The 18,342-nt window shown below is 41.8% G+C and overlaps 1 protein-coding gene across 3 annotated transcripts in view; it reads left to right on the top strand.

The window, feature by feature from the left end:
* Nucleotides 1-18,342, top strand: part of PDE8B (phosphodiesterase 8B) — a 79,631-nt gene that overhangs the window by 59,250 nt on the left and 2,039 nt on the right. For 2 of the 3 annotated variants that reach the window (XM_033085810.2, XM_033085809.2), the window contains exons 11-21: nucleotides 1,232-1,283; nucleotides 4,133-4,210; nucleotides 5,840-5,916; nucleotides 8,037-8,201; nucleotides 8,940-8,985; nucleotides 9,408-9,543; nucleotides 10,746-10,944; nucleotides 11,883-12,100; nucleotides 13,071-13,206; nucleotides 15,313-15,480; nucleotides 17,697-17,826. In XM_033085810.2, coding sequence (XP_032941701.1) covers nucleotides 1,232-1,283; nucleotides 4,133-4,210; nucleotides 5,840-5,916; nucleotides 8,037-8,201; nucleotides 8,940-8,985; nucleotides 9,408-9,543; nucleotides 10,746-10,944; nucleotides 11,883-12,100; nucleotides 13,071-13,206; nucleotides 15,313-15,480; nucleotides 17,697-17,826 — 1,405 coding nt within the window. The remainder of the gene's footprint in view (nucleotides 1-1,231; nucleotides 1,284-4,132; nucleotides 4,211-5,839; nucleotides 5,917-8,036; nucleotides 8,202-8,939; nucleotides 8,986-9,407; nucleotides 9,544-10,745; nucleotides 10,945-11,882; nucleotides 12,101-13,070; nucleotides 13,207-15,312; nucleotides 15,481-17,696; nucleotides 17,827-18,342) is intronic. The other variant, XM_033085811.2, reaches the window with a different exon arrangement.

The raw sequence follows: 18,342 nt of genomic DNA, 5'->3' as shown, positions 1-18,342 counted from the left end.
ATGAGGACACTGCAGCATGCATTGTCACAAACTGATACAGACACTAAAACATACAAGTACAACCTTGTCACACTCTCCTTTTAACTGACAGGTTGCAACCATGGATTTCATGCTTCCATGAGATCTAGTGCTTTGCTACAGGCAGGTGATTAATTTGGTCAGAGGAACCAGCCACCATATGACAGCAATGGACTCCTAAATACCATGTGTACAGAATAATGTGTAATTAGAGTGTCAACACTGACAATTATTCATTTGAAGTAAAAGAGTATGTGTATCTTCTCTAGTGACTGCAGTAAAAAAAGTAGTGCTTTATTTCTAGTCTTTCTCTGTGACTCTGTTAGCTATGCTTAAATACATCACACACCAATTTTAAAAGGATAACTTGAGGAACTCCCATTTCTGGTCAGTTTTCCCATTAACAGCAAAATACTTTCTTCTAAGCACATAACAAAGCAAAGGGGTGAGGTGATTAGCAGGTATTAAACTGTCATGAACTGGACAGTACTTTTGTTTTTGAGAAAAATGAAAAAGCAGAGGAACATTTAATCTGTGTTATTGCAGACCAAGCAATAGCTGTAAATTATAATAGATCGAAATACCCTATCTAAATTCTAAGAGAGCTTGAAATATCTACAATTGGAGCTACCCAAGATGTTTCAGAAGCACAAAGAATTAAGATTTCATGTTTCATTTTTCATTCATGGGAATGATTAAAAGCTCCTTGGAAATAAAGGTCTGATGAACGACACTTATCTCTACCCCTTACTTCCTGGAGAGTAGATTTTTATAACTGAATTTTTTGAAGTCCAGTTTATCAGTGACCCTTGAAAGGATGCATTCAAAATTAGCTTCAATAGTTCCAGGAAAATTATTTTTAAAGCACAAAAAATAACGTAGTAAGATTTTTTTTTTTTTTTATTCTGTCAGGTTCATATGCAATTTGCACTTAAACACTGTCTAAACGAGTATTAGTTCTCTTGTAAATAGCAGCATTAATCAGGAATTCAGTACATAAAAGCACTTGTATCTGTGATTTTCTGCATGGTGTTATCTGTTTGCTTTCATATTATTTCCCTACATCTAATTACACCTGAAGAAGAGTCTTCGCCAAATTTTTTTTTTAAATAGCAGAATGGAAAGTACTGGATATGGACAGTATTGAATGCCGTCTGTTTAAAGTGTTTCTGTATCCTTTTTTCTTACATATGTATTTCACTTTTATCTCCAGCTCTACAAGAGTCACCGTGAGGATAAGAACACAGGAGACAATTCCCAGTCAGGTTAGGATACTACCATTTACCTCTACATTCCACTGTGCTGGAGGTGGTGTCGGGGTTCTCTGCTGGTATGAATTGTTGTCTCTTTTCTCCCTGTCTGGTCAGTGGTCAGAGCTGATGGACAGATCAGCCAAGGACAGATGCCAGCTGCCTCTGATATCACACCATGAATTGGACTTGTAATTATCAATTGAGTCACCTGTGAAGACCTTGCTGTGCATTTGAAGTTCAGACGCATTGCTCTTTGTTGTATTAAAACAGTGTGTTTGATCCTGCTTGGCACCTCTTTGTGTTTGAAATGTGGAATGTGCTGATTTGTGCCAGGACACCTGCCCCGGTGTTTCCAAGTTTAGGACCTGCCAACAGGCAATTGGTTTGGCCCCAGCACAGGCTAAGACAGTTGTCTGAGGGCTCCAGGCCTGAACAACTCAGTTGCAGTCAGCACTGAGTTGCTGCAGTAAGTTTCAGGTAGGTTTGCTTACTCGCAGACAGCACACTCCAGCCTTCCTTGAGTTTTGCAGAGAGCTTTTGACTAGCAGTCAAGGAGCACAAGCGAATAATCCCTTCCTCCAATGCTAGGTAGTGTCTGGAATATCACTTTTCCCTGAACAAGAAGGTACTTAAGGCTGATTTTAAGCTGCTCTAGTGGTCTCAGCCAGACTGTTGTCTTATGAGTGAAAAGGTTCTCATGCCTTGTTACCTTCTGGCACCTGAGGCCTTTCCCGCTATGAAAGGTGAGACAATGTTGCTGTGCAACTTCAGACACTCACATGGGAGGAGGATGTAACATACTAAGAGCATGGGATGTGACTGCTTGACATCCCCTGCTCTTTCAAGGAGCCTAAGAATACATACTCACATCTGAGAGCTTTGTGATACCAAATAATAGTGGGCAGGGGGAAGAAGAGACAATATGAAATTGGCTGCTCATTCCCATTGCTACCACCAGAACTGATCCACAGTATGTTAAACCATTTGCTTCTGCATCCTTGTAATAAAAGCAGATTTTCTTCTCACAGTTTCTTTCCTGCAGACAGGAAGGTGAGGAAGCCCATAAATAAAGTAGGATACTTGTTACTAATTAACACATTTATATTAGCTTACTAATGTTTTAGGTTTGCTCATTATTGTGACAGGTTTCAGCAAGACTGGGAAGCCCCATCCTACAACAACATATTGATGACTACAGTGCAGTGAAAGTAGGCAGTCTCAGAGCATGTGATGTAGGCTGTCCTTCCCTGCAGTCCATAGCTGTGCTCCAAGAGTAAATTTTTAGAGCCACAGGCATATACCAATTTGTGATGAGCATAGAAAAGTAATGCATGCTGTTTGCGGTGATGTCATTCAGAACAATCTGGATGAAGATTTTCTGCTCACCGGTGAAGAAAAAAATTTTATGTGGGCATTTAAATATTTATACATGAAACCACAGTACGGCAGAGAATAGCTTTTATGCACCTGTCAGTCTTTGGGTGGCACTAGCAAAGTTTCTGATCTGCTAGTTGGTATTTAACACAAGGAGTTGTTTTGTCAGCTATAGCCACTCACAGCTATGTTGATGTGTAAACACTTGCTCCCACTCAAGTGCCTTATGATAAACACATCCAAATGTTAGTGAAAGAATGGAGTTTATAAGAGGAGTACTATCAAATAATAAATAAAATTATTTAATGTGCATTACTTAATCCCTGCTCTTAGGTGTCAACAGAGGAAAATGCTTTCAATTTCTCCTGTTCAGACTACAACAGAGAAGACCCAAGCTGTCTTATAAGTCTGTGGTAGAAAAAGAGGATTAAGACAGAAAGTATTTCAGTAATTTTTAGGACGGACACCCTTCTAATTCTAGAGAATTTTATGTTAACATTTTATTTTGCTAAAGAGAGGCTGCATACATACATCCTGTCTTGTGACATTATCATGAAAATTGGTCTTTATGTTAAGAATATCAAAGTGATGGTACTTCTGATTCTTCAAATGGTTTTATCTGATTTTGAAAGCCTGCTAGGGTCTCTGTTCCTTAAGTGGCATTTTAGATACCTGGGAATAGGTACTACAGAGACTCTTGGAGAGTGGTAAAAAGATGCACAGTTGCTGTTTTCAAACATAAAAGAGAGTACAGACTTTAATGTTTTGGAGAAAAATGAAATTTTACCAGATTGGGTTTTTTTGAGACTTTTTCCTGGCATTTCATCCAGCTTTTGAATTTAACTGCATGTGATAATTTCTCTTGTTTTAGTAAACAGCAGTTTCAAGAATAACAGTTTGTTGCATGGCTGATATTCAAAAGAACTAAATGGATTGTTTAATCAATCTCAGCATGTTAGATTTTCCTTAAACACAGGCTACAAATAATTATTACAAATAAAAGCAAAAGCTGTCTGAGTCTGAACTATGCTTTGGCTTAAGAGTATAGACTGACATGAGACCTTCTCAATTGGCTTAAGTTTTAGGGAGTTAAACTCAGGCTTGTTCACTGGCCAGAGGAGATGAAAAAAAGCTCACACAAGGGGTTCACCCAACTGCCTGAGACATCTCTCCTGAAGCAGGATCTCTGATAACCCTAGATGATGGCAGCCTGCAAGACTGCTGCTTTTAGGGAGCTAAATTAGACTAAACAAGTCTCCTGCTCCATAAAGCATCCTGGCCTCCTTGTTAAACCCTTCCAGGTGACTTCAGACAAGTTGCTTTAAATTGATACACTGAGCTCCCTGTTCTGATGTGCAGAAATTTCAATATTTCCCCCACTATGTGATATTGTTAAGATCACTTAATTAAATTTCCAAAATTTTAGATGGATATTTTGTAGAGGTTTTACTTGATGCATTTTTAAAGCTTTTGTTTTGTACTTACAGAATCTGGTTCTTACAAGTGCAAGAACAGAAGGAAAGACTCAGTTGATGTTAAATCAATAACATCTCAAAGTAGTGATGGTAAGAAAACAAACTGTATGTACAATACTATAAATATACATGTATATTTATAAATAAATAAAGAACAGACTTGGCTTGGGCAATAAAACTGCTGAACAAAAGAATAATCAGACAGATTCACAGCTACTAAACAGAGATTACAGTAAATTCACGAATACAAGCCGCACTGAGTATAAGCCGCATCTCTGGGTGTTGGCAAATATTTCGCTTTTTGTCTATAAATAAGCCGCACCTGAGTATAAGCCGCTCTGTCGTTCGCAGTGAGGACCCGCGTGCAACAAAGTTGCCAAATAGTAACAGAACGGCGGCAGGGCGGGGTTCACTGGCTCAGCTAAGGCTGTGCAGGCTCAGCCCGCTAGGGGCTGCTGACGGGGCCAGGTAGCCCAGCCCGGCACTGCCGCTCGGCGGGGCCACTGGGGGCCAGCTGCCGCTGCCACTGGGCTCGGTCACCACGGCCGGCACTGCCCTGTGGTGGTAGGCAGGGACGGAGCCCCCTGCCGCCTCCCAGAGCCGTGGCAGTGGCGGCCCGGGTCCCCCCCATCCTCCCAGAGCCGCGGCAGTGGCGGCCCGGGTCCCCCGCCGCCTCCCAGAGCCACAGCAGGGGCGGCCCGGGTCCCCCCCTCTCCTCCCTGGGCCGCGGCAATGGCGGCGTGGGGCCCCCCCGTCTCTCCCCCGGGCTGCGGCAGAGGAGGGAAAGAGAGAGCTCTCCCACCTCTCTCCCCGCCCCCCGTGCTGCCTGCAGGCAGCCAGGCTCCACCTGCGGTGCAACAGAGTAGCGATTTGTAACAATTGCAAAATGCCGACTTTGCAGCAGCTCGGCTCGGCACTCTGGCAGGTACTTCTGAGGTTGTATTAGCCGCTCCTGATTATTAGCCGCATTTCCGGTTTAGGAGCAAAATCTTAGTCAAATTGGTGCGGCTTGTATTCGTGAAATTACTGTACTCCATTTTTTTATAGCAGCTGTAAAATTTCTTTCTGATTTCCAAAGCAGTGCCCCAGCATAAGTACCAGCATTGCTATACAATGCATAGCAGCCCTGAATGCCTTCAGAGGGAGCAGGAGTGACTGTGCCAAGGCATAGGAGCAGCCTGCTAAAAGAGTGCATGGTGAAGCATTAGTGCCACCTGTCTTAGAAAGCTGCAGCTTGTGCTCCTGAATACGTATTTTTGGTTTATTAAGGTTTAACATGAAGGAACCTATTGCTGTTGGTTACTTGAGAGCACTGCTACTGATCCTATTTGTGACTGCTTACTGGGGTGGGACAATGGTGGCAGAGATTTATTTCTGCCCCTGTGCATGGAGAGCAGGAATGGTTTTCATTAGAGCACTTGTACCACCAAGATGAGGGAAACACACAGACTTACGGGAGGAGGAGTAATCTCTGATAGAGATCCACTGCAATCAAAGGACATGAACCATTCTGAAGTAAAAGACGGATGGAAAATCTGACAGCAAAAATGAAGGGTGGCTGCCAAGAAGGCAGACAAGTACAAGAAATGAAACAGTGAAAAACTTGCAGGGGGAGAGATACAGGAGAAATAGACACAAGGCTGTATTTTATTGTGCTGTGCCCCAGCTGTCTGCATTCTTCAAATGCTGTCATCTGATTCACACTCTCTTTAATGGCAGCTCCAAGTTTACAGACCCGACGGTACTCTTCAATGGCACGGATTCATTCTATGACAATAGAAGCTCCTATCACAAAGGTGAGTTCTGAGCACTGACTTTTCCACAAACTCCAGTTTTGAGTTGCATTCATGGGGAAGTATGTACTTTCTGGACAAAGAAGCAGAAGCATCCTGCACTTTGTATTTAACAGAGTAATGTCAGCAATTTTTTTTTTTTTTTACCACTTTATTGCCATCTCATCATGGCATCTCAAATGCTAGTCATAAGGAATACTAAGGAGGGCGGAAGGGTGCCCCTGCTAGACGCATGGTTTCTGGCTGGAAGGGGACACTGGTTTGTTGGGTCATATGTGAGTAGAAGGATGTTCTTCCAGTGTTACCTTTGCTCTCACTACTACCATGCAGAAGAGGGAGCACCGCCACCATCTTCTATCTCCTGCACTTTCTGCAGCCTTTCTTCACTGTGTTATACAAATTCTGCTGTCACAAATCAGCTGCATATTGACTTGTAACACACCAGGGTGTCAGATATCTTCCACTTACAAACCATTTTTCCCTTTTCTTTTTTTCTTTCTCCCTTTTTTCTTTTCTTCTTTCTTTTTTCTTTTATTTTCTTTTTTTTTCCTTTTCTCTTTTATTTTCATTTCTTTTCTTTTTCCTTCTCTTTTCTTTCTTTTTTTCTTTTCTTTTTTCTTTTTTCTCTTTTCTTTTCTTTTCTCTTTTCTTTTCTTTTTTTCTTTTTCTTTTTTTTCTTCTTTCCTTTCCTCCTTTTCTCCTTTCTTTTCTTTTTCCTTTTTCCTTTCCTTTCCTTTCCTTTCCTGAACTTTCCTTTCCTGAACTTTCCTTTCCTTTCCTGAACTTTCCTTTCCTTTCCTTTCCTTTCCTTTCCTTTCCTTTCCTGAACTTTCCTGAACTTTCCTTTCCTTTCCTTTCCTTTTTCCTTTCCTTTCCTTTTTCCTTTCCTTTCCTTTTTCCTTTCCTTTCCTTTCCTTTCCTTTCCTTTCCTTTCCTTTCCTTTCCTTTCCTTTCCTTTCCTTTCCTTTCCTTTCCTTTCCTTTCCTTTCCTTTCCTTTCCTTTCCTTTCCTTTCCTGAACTTTCCTGAACTTTCCTGAACTTTCCTTTCCTGAACTTTCCTGAACTTTCCTGAACTTTCCTTTCCTGAACTTTCCTTTCCTTTCTCCTTTCCTTTCCTGAACTTTCCTTTCCTGAACTTTCCTGAACTTTCCTGAACTTTCCTTTCCTGAACTTTCCTTTCCTTTCCTTTTTCCTTTCCTTTCCTTTTTCCTTTCCTTTCCTTTTTCCTTTCCTTTCCTTTTTCCTTTCCTTTCCTTTTTCCTTTCCTTTCCTTTTTCCTTTCCCCTTTCCTTTCCCTTTCCTTTTTCCATTCCCTCTCCTTTTTCCTTTCCCTTTCCTTTTTCCTTTCCCTTTCCTTTTTCCTTTCTTCCCCTTCCCCAAACTTCCCTTCCTAGAACTTTCCTTCCCCCTTTTTTTTCCTCTTCTTTTTTTTCTTGCTATCATCAAGCCCTTACTTCCCAGCAACACTATGACTGTAAGAGCAACTGGCTCCTTTCCCTTTCCCGATCCTCAGTCATACCCACAGGAAGGCTTGTAGTGGCTGTGCAGCAGCCTCTGGCTCCTGGAGTAGACAGCACTGGGACTTTCTTCCTGTTATTCTTGGCAGAGCTAGGAGCAGTCATTGGTGAATTTCTGAATTGTGGCTGAGACACAGCGTGGGTTTCAAAGAGCCTCTTCTCCCACAGCCCAGCTCTTTCTGCTCTCTACCCTTCACTTGTACATGGAGAAAACTAAGGTGTTACATCTAGTATCAGGGTATCTGAGTCGCATCAAAGAGTTTGTTTGTTCGGGTTTTCCTCCAAGAATTGAATTCGTTTCAGAGCAGACCTGGATATGCTGAAGGTCTGGGATATTGCTAGCTTTTGGTCTACCCACCTGGAACTATTTCATATACTTCACACCATTCCACTTCCACTTCCCAGGAGTTTGCCAGTTAAAAATAGCAGATGGATACCAGGAAATCAGAGCACAAATTTACATTTTCAGAGTTGTACTTCAAGGGTTGTGGGGAATTACATTGCATTTGATGAGAATTAGCATAATCAAGACAAGAATAAAAATTCTGTAATAAGAAAAAAGTGCCATTCACTTTTCTTTGCCTGCCTCCTTAATCTGCTTTCAGGTAATTAACATAATTAATGCTGCCCAGGAAAACAGTCCGAACACAGTAGCAGAGGCCCTGGACAGAGTCCTGGAAATTCTGCGGACAACAGAACTCTATTCCCCTCAGCTAGGTACCAAAGATGAAGATCCTCACACAAGTGATCTTGTTGGAGGTCTGATGAACGTGAGTAAAATTAGTAAAGATGAAATTGCTGCTACCAGTGTCCCACATCACAGTTCAGTGCTCTGCTGTACTAAAATTTCCCAAGCAATGGGAAGGGGACTTGCAGGTCATCAACATTTCAGCTAAATATTTTGGCCTCTTTACTAGCAGTAATGCAGGATGTAGTAAGCTATGGCCACATCTCAGTTCACTGGGTGCATTCATCCTCAGATACAAGTGAACAGACATGCCACGAGAAATTACATCCAATCTCTCAGAAGATACTGAAGATACTTTATAGAAACTCTAGAAGGTTACATGGGTTTAGAGGGATTGCTCTATAGCTGGTCCAGTGTGTATCAGTGAGGTTGCTTTAATCAGGTTCTAATTTTGGTCCCGTAACAGCAGCAAGAGACAGACTACCTAAATTTTGTCATGGATTTACTCAGTTTTTAATAGACACAGAGCTAATCCTCCCCACAATAAAGAAAATTAATAATAAATTATAATGGCTGACGAAATCCTGCAGGTGCAAATGAGAGGGTCAAGGAAGGCAATACATCTGTGTAATTAGTATCTTTCCTAGAGATCTTATGCCAGTGTTCTGGGGATCCTTTCGTGTTTCTTTTGGAAGACCCTAAAACAAGGATTATGCAATAGTGCCACTTTTCCTGTACCCAGGAAAAGTACCTAAAGTGCATGTAGTATTTTTGCAACTAGTGATTGCAAAATCTAAGATAAACTTGCTTTCTTTTTCAGGATGGTTTGAGAAGACTGTCAGGAAATGAGTACGTGTTTTCTAAGAGTAAGCCATCATTTTAAACTTCCCTTTGCACATATGGCTTCTTTTGTTGATACTGCTAACATGCAGCTTCAGGCTAATTTGCAGTGGGATGTATGTCTCTGAAAATGGTTGTCTAAATGACTGTGGCACACAGTGCCTCTATTTTGGTGTTGAAACAGACTCAAATAATTAAAATAACACATTACAAAGTGCTAGCAAAAAAACAAATTGTCAAAGAAATGTTCATTCATCTTCTTGGTTTATGTTCAAATGCTCTGTAATAAAATTTTCTATTATAGGCATTTACAGACTTTTTCATGTAAGAAAAAAAGCTGTTTTTCTTGAAAAAGAGTTGTCTTCTAAATGCAATTCTGAAGAGGTGCTGTGGTAGTGTAGAAGGAATAACCCAGAAATGTTTTAATTCCTGAATTCCATTTCAACAGATATGAACCTGAGCCATACTCACCTTTCAGTGCCAAACACCATCAGTGATGTTCCACCCTGTATTGCACAGCTCCTTGATAACGAGGAAAGTTGGGACTTCAATATTTTTGAATTGGAGGCTGTTACAAATAAAAGGTACTGGACTCCTTTCCCTGGGTGCCCACAGGAAGTTTGTTGAAGAGCTTGTAGCTCTGGAAAAACTGAAGCAAGGCACAGCAAATCTGTGAGCTGTCTTGCTTGACTCACATCCATTCTGTCCAAGTGACACTGTTCAATATAGTCCAACGTTGTCACATGCTGGATGCCCTCCAGATGGCCCTTTTTCTAGCTCATGCGCAAATGATCAGGCTGGAATAAGCAAACCTCTCCGCTTCCCCACCTAAATCATCCCACAATTTGGGAAGATCTAAGGCAACTGTGGCTTTTGATTATAGGGACAAAAAATGGGATGGAGGATACAGCAGTGATAGGATCAACAGATTGGGATTCTAAAGCTTATAATGAAAACAGACATCAGTAGTTTTGGAGTCATGCAGACCACAAAAATAAGCACATCATCCAGAGAGATAAGTTGTCTTCATTCCAAGACACAAAGAATCAAACAGACTACCCATTCTTTTGTACTCTCTTTGCATAAAGTGGCCGTTTTTTAAATTTGCATTTGCCTGGTTTTAATGCACAGATGCTGGGGTTTGGTTATGCCTTTTTCAGCTCAGAGACTGTGTACGTCATATTGCAGGAGTGAAAAATGCAATTAATGGATAGGACTCTCTCACAGGCAACACAGAGTAAAAGACAACACAGAGTGGGTTTGGATTTAAGTATCAAAAAGATCAGAGGTTTTACTCTGTTTACTGTTTCACACATGGGCTTCTTAGCATTGCACAAACACACACATACACACACATACAGAGCACTTTACAGTTGACATTTGACCCTGGCTTAGGACTTCTTAGTCTTTGGCATGTATCCATGCCACATTCAAAGTCTGCTTCTTCTCCTCAGGAAAAAAATAAATGGAATTTTGTTTCAATGACAGATACTTAACACAAAATATGGGCTTTTAAGATGTTTTTTCTGAAGCCACAGGAATTGCTGTAACTTTAATGGAACTGTACCATTTCCACACAACATTAAAACAACATCTGAAAGGATGATAGATGCAATCATTTGTAACTTTGGCCAGGCTTTTTAGAGGTTATAGATATGCAATTTTAAAATGTTTAACTTCACCCACCTCTTTTAGAAGTCTTCGTTTCTTTGTTGAATGTATCACTTCTAGAACACCACAAGTTCCTATTTTACAGCAGCGCTTTTTTTCTTCTATTGTTTTTCAGGCCATTAGTGTATTTGGGCTTAAAAGTTTTTGCCCGGTTTGGGGTCTCGGAGTTTTTAAACTGTTCGGAAGCAACACTGCGGGCATGGCTGCAGGTCATTGAAGCCAACTACCATTCCTCCAACTCATACCACAACTCCACGCATGCAGCAGATGTCCTGCATGCTACTGCCTTCTTTCTCGGGAAGGAGAGAGTTAAGGTAGAATCACCACCTAGGAGTTCTCTGAGCTAGGATTTCAGTGTGATTGCCATTTTATGTGTCACCCAGAAGTCAGATGTTTAAATAATGGTCCTGGCTTCATAAATTCTCTCTGTCCTTGAAGTCCTCCTGTGATGCAAGCAGGCCCACAGAGTTTCTCTAAAGTCTGTTTATACAAACTTACATTTTAAAGTAGCAATGATGGAGGTGGGGAGAGAATCTGGCCCTTTTCTGTCTCCTTAACTGGCTGTAGGTAACAGTTCTTAATAAAGCTTCAGAAAAGGTTTAGAGAGGGAGATGTGAGCTATTCTCCCTGGTACCCAGCAACAGGACACATGGGAAAGGCTCAAAGCTGTGCCAGGGGAGGTTCAGACAGGACATTAGGAAACATTTCTTTACTCAGTGGTTAAATATTGGAAGAGGCTTCCCAGAGAGGTGGTTGATGCCCCAAACCTGTCAGTATTTAAGGGGCATTTGGACAATGCCCATAATAACATGCTTTAACTTTGTTCAGCCCTGAAATGGTCAGGTAGTCTGGCCAATGACTGTTGTAGGTTCCACTTCCAAGTAAAATAGCCTATTGTATCCCATGCTAAAACATAAGGTGTGTAGGACCAGAGTCAATACAGATGCATTCAGGCAAGCATACAAAATGTAAGGAAACCCAAAGGTGATTTATCCATTGAAGAATTCTATGCAAAAATATTGCTCAGGTGGCAGCAGTGTAAAAACCTTCACTAAAAAAAGCATATTTGGATAAGGGTAGGAGTAGAAATTTTGTGGTAGATAATCTGTGGGCATAGTGAATGGAAAATGACTGCAACGAGGTAGCACCCCTGTTTAAGGTTACATTTGTGTAATTGTGGGTACCTGGAAGTTCTTAGAAAATATTTATTGCAATTTTTGTGCCACATTGTAATTTTTCTCTCTTCCTGTAGGGAAGTCTGGACCGTTTAGATGAGGTGGCTGCATTAATAGCTGCCACCATTCATGATGTAGACCATCCCGGACGGACCAACTCTTTCCTGTGCAATGCAGGCAGCGAATTAGCTGTCCTATACAATGATACAGCTGTATTAGAGAGTCATCACACAGCACTGGCATTTCAGCTTACAACGAAAGACAGCAAATACAACATTTTCAAGAATATTGATAGGTGTGTCTGTTGGACAACGGGAGTGTCCATGTGTGGACTGTTTATTTGGCAGTTTTAGTTTGGGGAAAATTGAGAGCCTACCTTCTAAACAAGAATACATAGTTTAAATACAGATAATAAAATTTAACCTCTTCTAGAGTCCTACGTTGATGTGATTTATAAAAAGGTTTTAATTCGCCCCTCACCAGCCCCGTCTTCCAACTTGCAATTACTGGAAGCTTAGAGAGACGTTTAATAATCTTTCATGGATTACATTAATTTCATCCAGTTAACAGCCTCAAGGCTGCATCTTGGCCCACTGCCTTTTCATTGAAAGAGTCCAGGCATTACACTTTTGGGGAATGTTTTACACACCAGCAGCTAGATGCTGCATGTTGTATCTGCACAAGGTCCTATGCATCCCAGCACTACGTTGACATGGAATAGAAAAGGTGGTAGTAAAGGATATGAAGCTCTGGGAGAGCTGGAAGCTCCTGGTGGTTGGCTGGGCATGCAAGTAGCCCAGGAGTCCCCACTGTATGACTCTAGCTTTTGTAGGGATAAGGTGAGAAAGAAAGAGCTCTGAAAGAGAAAGAGCCTGACCCCAGAAGCAATTGATTTGCCTACTACCCTGTTTTTGAAAAACCTGAGATTTGCATTCCAAGCTAACATACTAATATGCAATGCAATGGACACATTGGTGCCATTCCTGGAGAAGTTATCTTAATCTTACAGCATTATGAAACTACGTTGTAAATTTTTGTTGACTTCACAGGATTGATTTTCGTTAGGTAAAAATAACAGAGCAGGGGGAACTTAGAGAGGCATGATCTTGTCCATTCCTCCATCCTTAGAATGTTCCTAACTCTGAAGGTGCCAGCTTGTGGCTGAGCCCCTGAGCAGTGTTTTGTAGCACTGTGTGGGCAGGGATGAGGAAAGGGCAGAGCTCTACCTGGCAATCTCATAAGCAAGTACTCTCTTTCTTTCCTAGAAATCGCTACCGGACATTGCGACAGGCCATTATTGACATGGTTTTGGCAACAGAGATGACGAAGCACTTTGAGCATGTGAACAAATTTGTGAACAGTATCAACAAGCCTATGGCATCTGAGGAGACCAGCCCACGGGTAAGTGCTTGCCAGACTTTATGCCTTCAGGCATTTCAGTGAGATTCTTCCCAGACAACCTTAAGTGTCATTTTCATACACCTTGCATTAATTTGTGTTGCGGTAATGCCCAAATGATACAAATGCATTTGTGGCCTCATGTATCTTAAGTGTAAAAAAATACGCTTCTTCTCTTTTCGGCTTTTAGTTCATTTAAACACTTCATTTTATAAGCTGCGTTCAAAGCCACCTTGTATTCAGGAAATATATGGGTGAATGTTGTTTTACACAGAAAATTCTGTGCATGGAGCCAGGTTGGCACCTCTTCCAATGGTCCTGTCTCCAAACAGTGGGATTTGTCAGAGTGTAGGGATGTAACTGAGGAACCTCCCCAAAAGTTTTGTCTCTGTATAACCTGGAGCCTTCAAGCCCTAAAGACTAAGTTCCTGAGACCTCTCCTTCCTCATTGTTCCAAGAGATGTCCAGGCTTCTTTGTGTAAAAGTTACACACCCTAATGTTCCACCAGGGTTTAATTAATAAACTGCTTCTGAGTTTCCCATCTCCTCTTACCTTCTCTTGCTGTCTCTCGAGGCTGAGCACCCAGGGCCCGACCAGGTTCTTCAGGGCAGTGTTACCTGAGAAAAGACTATCTTAATGCACCTTAGTGAATATAATGCTTTGCTGGAAACATGCAAAAAAAATCAGACAAGGTCAGCAACGCTAAACACAATTATCTTCTGTTAGCTATCCATAATTGTACTTCGTACTGTAGACTGTCATGGGTACAGTTTACAACTTTAAAAGAGAGCACTCTGTCAGCTGAAATTACCTGTTTCTAGGGACTGCTGAGCTCCACTCCTCCAGCAATATAAGCTGAACTTATCTCACAATAAACACAGAGGACAGAATCACTTCCACTACAGACTTCTTGTTTCCCCTCAGCATTACGTTGTTCTGCTCTTTACTGTTAACAGTGGCTTTCTGGTTTTGGTCTTGAACAGTAGTTAAGGTACAGGGTTAACGTGACAGTTCTTTTCCGGGCTATCCATGCTGATAAAGGATTAACTGCTAAACATAAAGTTAGAAGATAAATGCCTAAATTGGCAAAAGTCACTGCAAAATATTTCCCCATAAGCCACAAAGATACTAATTTAGTTGTGGTGGCAAAAAGTACTTATGTTCAGTTTTTGACTAAAGAGTTTAATTTAGCAGTGAAGGGAGGCCAAAATCCCACAAATATATTATTTTGAGAATAGCATTAATGCCATGTGAGCAGAGTCATTACTACATACCTGTGCCTTTCTAAACCATTCAAGACCCAGAATGTGATGCCACAGTAGACTGGGAAAAATTTGTCACCTCCACCTGGTCTCCAGAGAAGCCAGTAAGAAGTCTGGTATTTACTGTCTAGCAAGGAGTAAATTTCTGCAGTCAGTCTGCCGCTCCTGTGATTTCCTACTGTTAATCTCATAGATATGCAAGATCGTCCCTGGGAACTGAGATCGAAGACTATCGCAGGCTGAAGGTTTAAAATCTGGCACAAAGAAATCAGTTCTACTTGGAAACATGCTGGAACTGAATGTCAGAGATCTGCTCTTCTGTGTGTAAAAGAAATAATTGTGCAGTCCATTCAGCCCCATATGCCTGACTCAGTTTTCTCATTTAGGAATAAAAATCTAACTCCAGAAACTTCACTAAGTGAAGCAATCCCCTACCATCACCACCCCTACATTTAAACATTCAGAAATGAGCATTGTTTATGAGCTTGCAGTTGGTGGATGCATCCCCTATCATGATCCTCTTCCAAGAGGACCAGGGTGGGATGCAGAGAAGGTAACATCCTACCTGATAAAGAGCCTGTGGCACCTTATTTCACAAATTTTTATACTAATTTTAAGAATGTCCACAACTATAGTATGTATTTGGGTTATCATTAGTTACTTAGCGAGGCTCCAGTTCTCAGACATCACTTTCCTCTCAAACTTCCTGGTGCTCTGCTTGAAATTTTAAGGCAGCAGACTGGGTGCCTGCTTAGTGCCTAAGTCTGGTATAGCTGATGATGATGCCCCCGCTCCTGCTAGCAGGGGATGCTGACACTGGCCTCTGTAACCAAATCTCCTTTACAGAGTGAAGGCAGCGAAACTGAATGCACAGCCAACATAAAGAATTTTCCAGACAACCAGACATTGATCAAGCGCATGATGATTAAATGTGCAGATGTAGCAAATCCATGTCGCCCCCTAGAGCTATGTATCGAATGGGCAGGCAGGATTTCAGAGGAGTACTTTGCACAGGTACGTATATTTTTATGATTCAGCTATTATGTAAGGAAGAGCATGTTAGCTGATCTGCTATTCCACACAGGGTCTGCCTGGTGTCACCACCGAGTCCAGATGCATGCTTTTTGTTTGCAGTCAGAAGTGGCCCCTCAATTTCATGCAGAACAATTCACCTCAAGCAGTTAGCTAGGCTGCTTATCACGAAGCTCATTCTACAAAATGGTGGAGAGGAGGCTTTACACTTTTGTCATCTGAACAAAACTATTTGATTAGTCCTACTCAATTTATCTGGCTGAAATTCAAGATGGTCAGCATTCCAGGTTCTTGTCCCAATACCTTCCCTGAAGATCCATACTTCAGATGAACTATTGGGACTGCCCTTTCTCTTCTAAGATGAAACCTGAACTACTATCATTGTAGGCAGAACAGTAGTGCAGACATGTAGGCAGTGTAAATACTTATCACATGGGATGTCTCCAGATAGTACGGGAAGCTCAGCTTTCTTTCTTTCACATTCAGTTTTTCTGACAGAAATGCAACCAGCTTAACTCTTTTAGCTTTTCAATTAACAACTGATCGAATATTAGCTTTCATTTGCCAGTAATGGTGTGGAAATAAAAGCGATAAGTGGAGAGAAAGAAAAGTGGGCATGCCTACCCTTCAAATTCAGGTCACACATGTGACAGTTACTACTGAAAGAAAATTGTAGCTACTATCTGAAACATGTCTGAATTTCATTTTAATCATAGTGAATAAATTCTGTCATGTCCTAAGAAAGATCAAAGATCATTTATGTTTTATCTCCCTAACAGTCAAGGTATCATAAACTAGTTTTAAACTGTCCAAATTAAGCACTAGCCTACTTCCAAAAATATGAGGAGCAGAGAGTTGTTCTCCTGTTTATTCACCTCTGCTAATTTTGCAGAGTGCTCTACCATAAATTCCTGTATTAAATGCTGCCTGTACTACTTCAAAGGGGATGTTATTTGGAATTACAGTAATTTCAAGAATACAAGCCGCACTGAGTATAAGCCGCATCGCCGGGTGTTGGCAAACATTTTGCTCTTTGCCCATAAATAAGCCGCACCTGAGTATAAGCCGCTCTGTTGTTCACAGGGAGGACCCACGTGCAACAAAGTTGCCAAATAGCAACAGAATCGCAGCAGGGCGGGATTTACTGTCTGAGCTCAGCCATGTGGGCTCGCGGCTGCCGACAGGGCTGGGTAGCCCAGCTCGGCGCTGCCGCTCGGTGGCAGGAGGGGCACAGAGCCTGCTGGCACCTGCGGCGGCCATGGGAGGCGGGGATGGAGCCACACCCTCCTGCAGCAGCAGTATGCGGGGACGGGAGCCCCCCGAGCTGCGGGGCCAGCAGCATGGAGCCCCCTGCCTCCCCTCGAGCCACAGGGCCAGCAGGAGGGAGCTGCCCTGCCTTCCCCACCCCCTGTGCTGCCTGCATGGAGCAGCTCCACCCGCCGCGCAACAGAGTAACCAATTTGTAACAATCGCGTAAATGCCGGGTTTTACTGGCAGGTGCTCCACTTTGCAGTTTGCACTGACTCAGTTTGCACTCCCGGGGTTGAAAATGTCAGAAAATTATTCACATATTGGCCGCTCCTGAGTATAAGCCGCATTTCCAGTGTGGGAGCAAAATTTTGGTCAAAACAGTGCGGCTTGTATTCATGAAATTACTGTACATTCTAAGAAACTGCTGAGGTGATCTGATCCTCCACCATAGTGAGTGCAACAAAACCAGGCCTCTTCCAGTTGGGGACACACAGTCAAAGGGCATACCTTTACTTCCATTAATCTTACAACCTGACACGAGCAAGTAGCAGTAGCAACAATCTCTTTTTACTTAGAAGACAAATGGTTTGTAACACCCATTACAGATGTGGAAAAATGAGAGATCAAACCTGTTCTCTGCTGAAGGACCCTGCAACCCCATTTTCCATACTTTTAGCTGGTATACCCTACATGAGTTTACAGCATTCTGTTTTGTTGGAGCTAAGTGCAATCACAGGGCTGCAGTAATAGAGTACTTGTGAAAGGGAAAGAGGCGTTGATTTCAGTCCCTGCTCCAGACAAAACACATGTGAAATTAGGCAGTTCATCTCAGGGGTTCTAAAATCTCAAATCTCATACTGCAATTCATCTAATGCCTTCACCTCTGCTACTCCAGCATTAAAGTCAAAGCAAAGCTCTAGTTACTAACTGGAGTTTTGTCTTCTTAGACTGATGAAGAGAAGAGACAGGGCCTGCCTGTTGTAATGCCAGTATTTGACAGAAACACCTGCAGCATCCCCAAGTCTCAGATTTCCTTCATTGATTATTTTATAACAGATATGTTTGATGCATGGGATGGTAAGTACTGATTTTTCTTCCTTGCTCTGACACAGATATAACTACAGTCCAAAATTACTAATCTCAAGGTGGCCTTGTATCCACTTTTTTCAGAGGCAGTATCCATATATAAGCAGTACAGCACAGAATATTATGCTATCACGACTTTGAAGCTTGTTTCACTGCACATGATGAAGTTGCGCACTTACCAGGCAATCCACATAGAGAAGGAGTAATGGCTTAAAACTAAGCTTTTTTGTCATCTATGTATTTTTTCCTTTAGTACTGTATTTCTTCTGAGCAGCAGAAACTGACACCACCATGGCTGCACGTTAGCAGTTCAATTTAATGAAGTCACCAAGCATTTGAAAAGGGATCTTCTTGAAAGAGAAACACACTACAAAAAAAATCTTTCCCCTTTTAGTATTACTTGAAGGAATTAGAAGAACAAAAGAGAGTAGGAGAATGCCAATTTCAGATCACGCTGAGCTGTTCCTCTGCTAACTCTATAAACATGGTAAAACTTTTTCCTGTTCT

Source organism: Catharus ustulatus, chromosome Z (genome assembly GCF_009819885.2).
Source record: "Catharus ustulatus isolate bCatUst1 chromosome Z, bCatUst1.pri.v2, whole genome shotgun sequence".
NCBI classification, from domain to species: domain Eukaryota; kingdom Metazoa; phylum Chordata; class Aves; order Passeriformes; family Turdidae; genus Catharus; species Catharus ustulatus.
The sequence above is the reverse complement of the archived record's forward strand: the minus strand, read 5'-3'. Positions and strand labels throughout refer to the sequence as shown.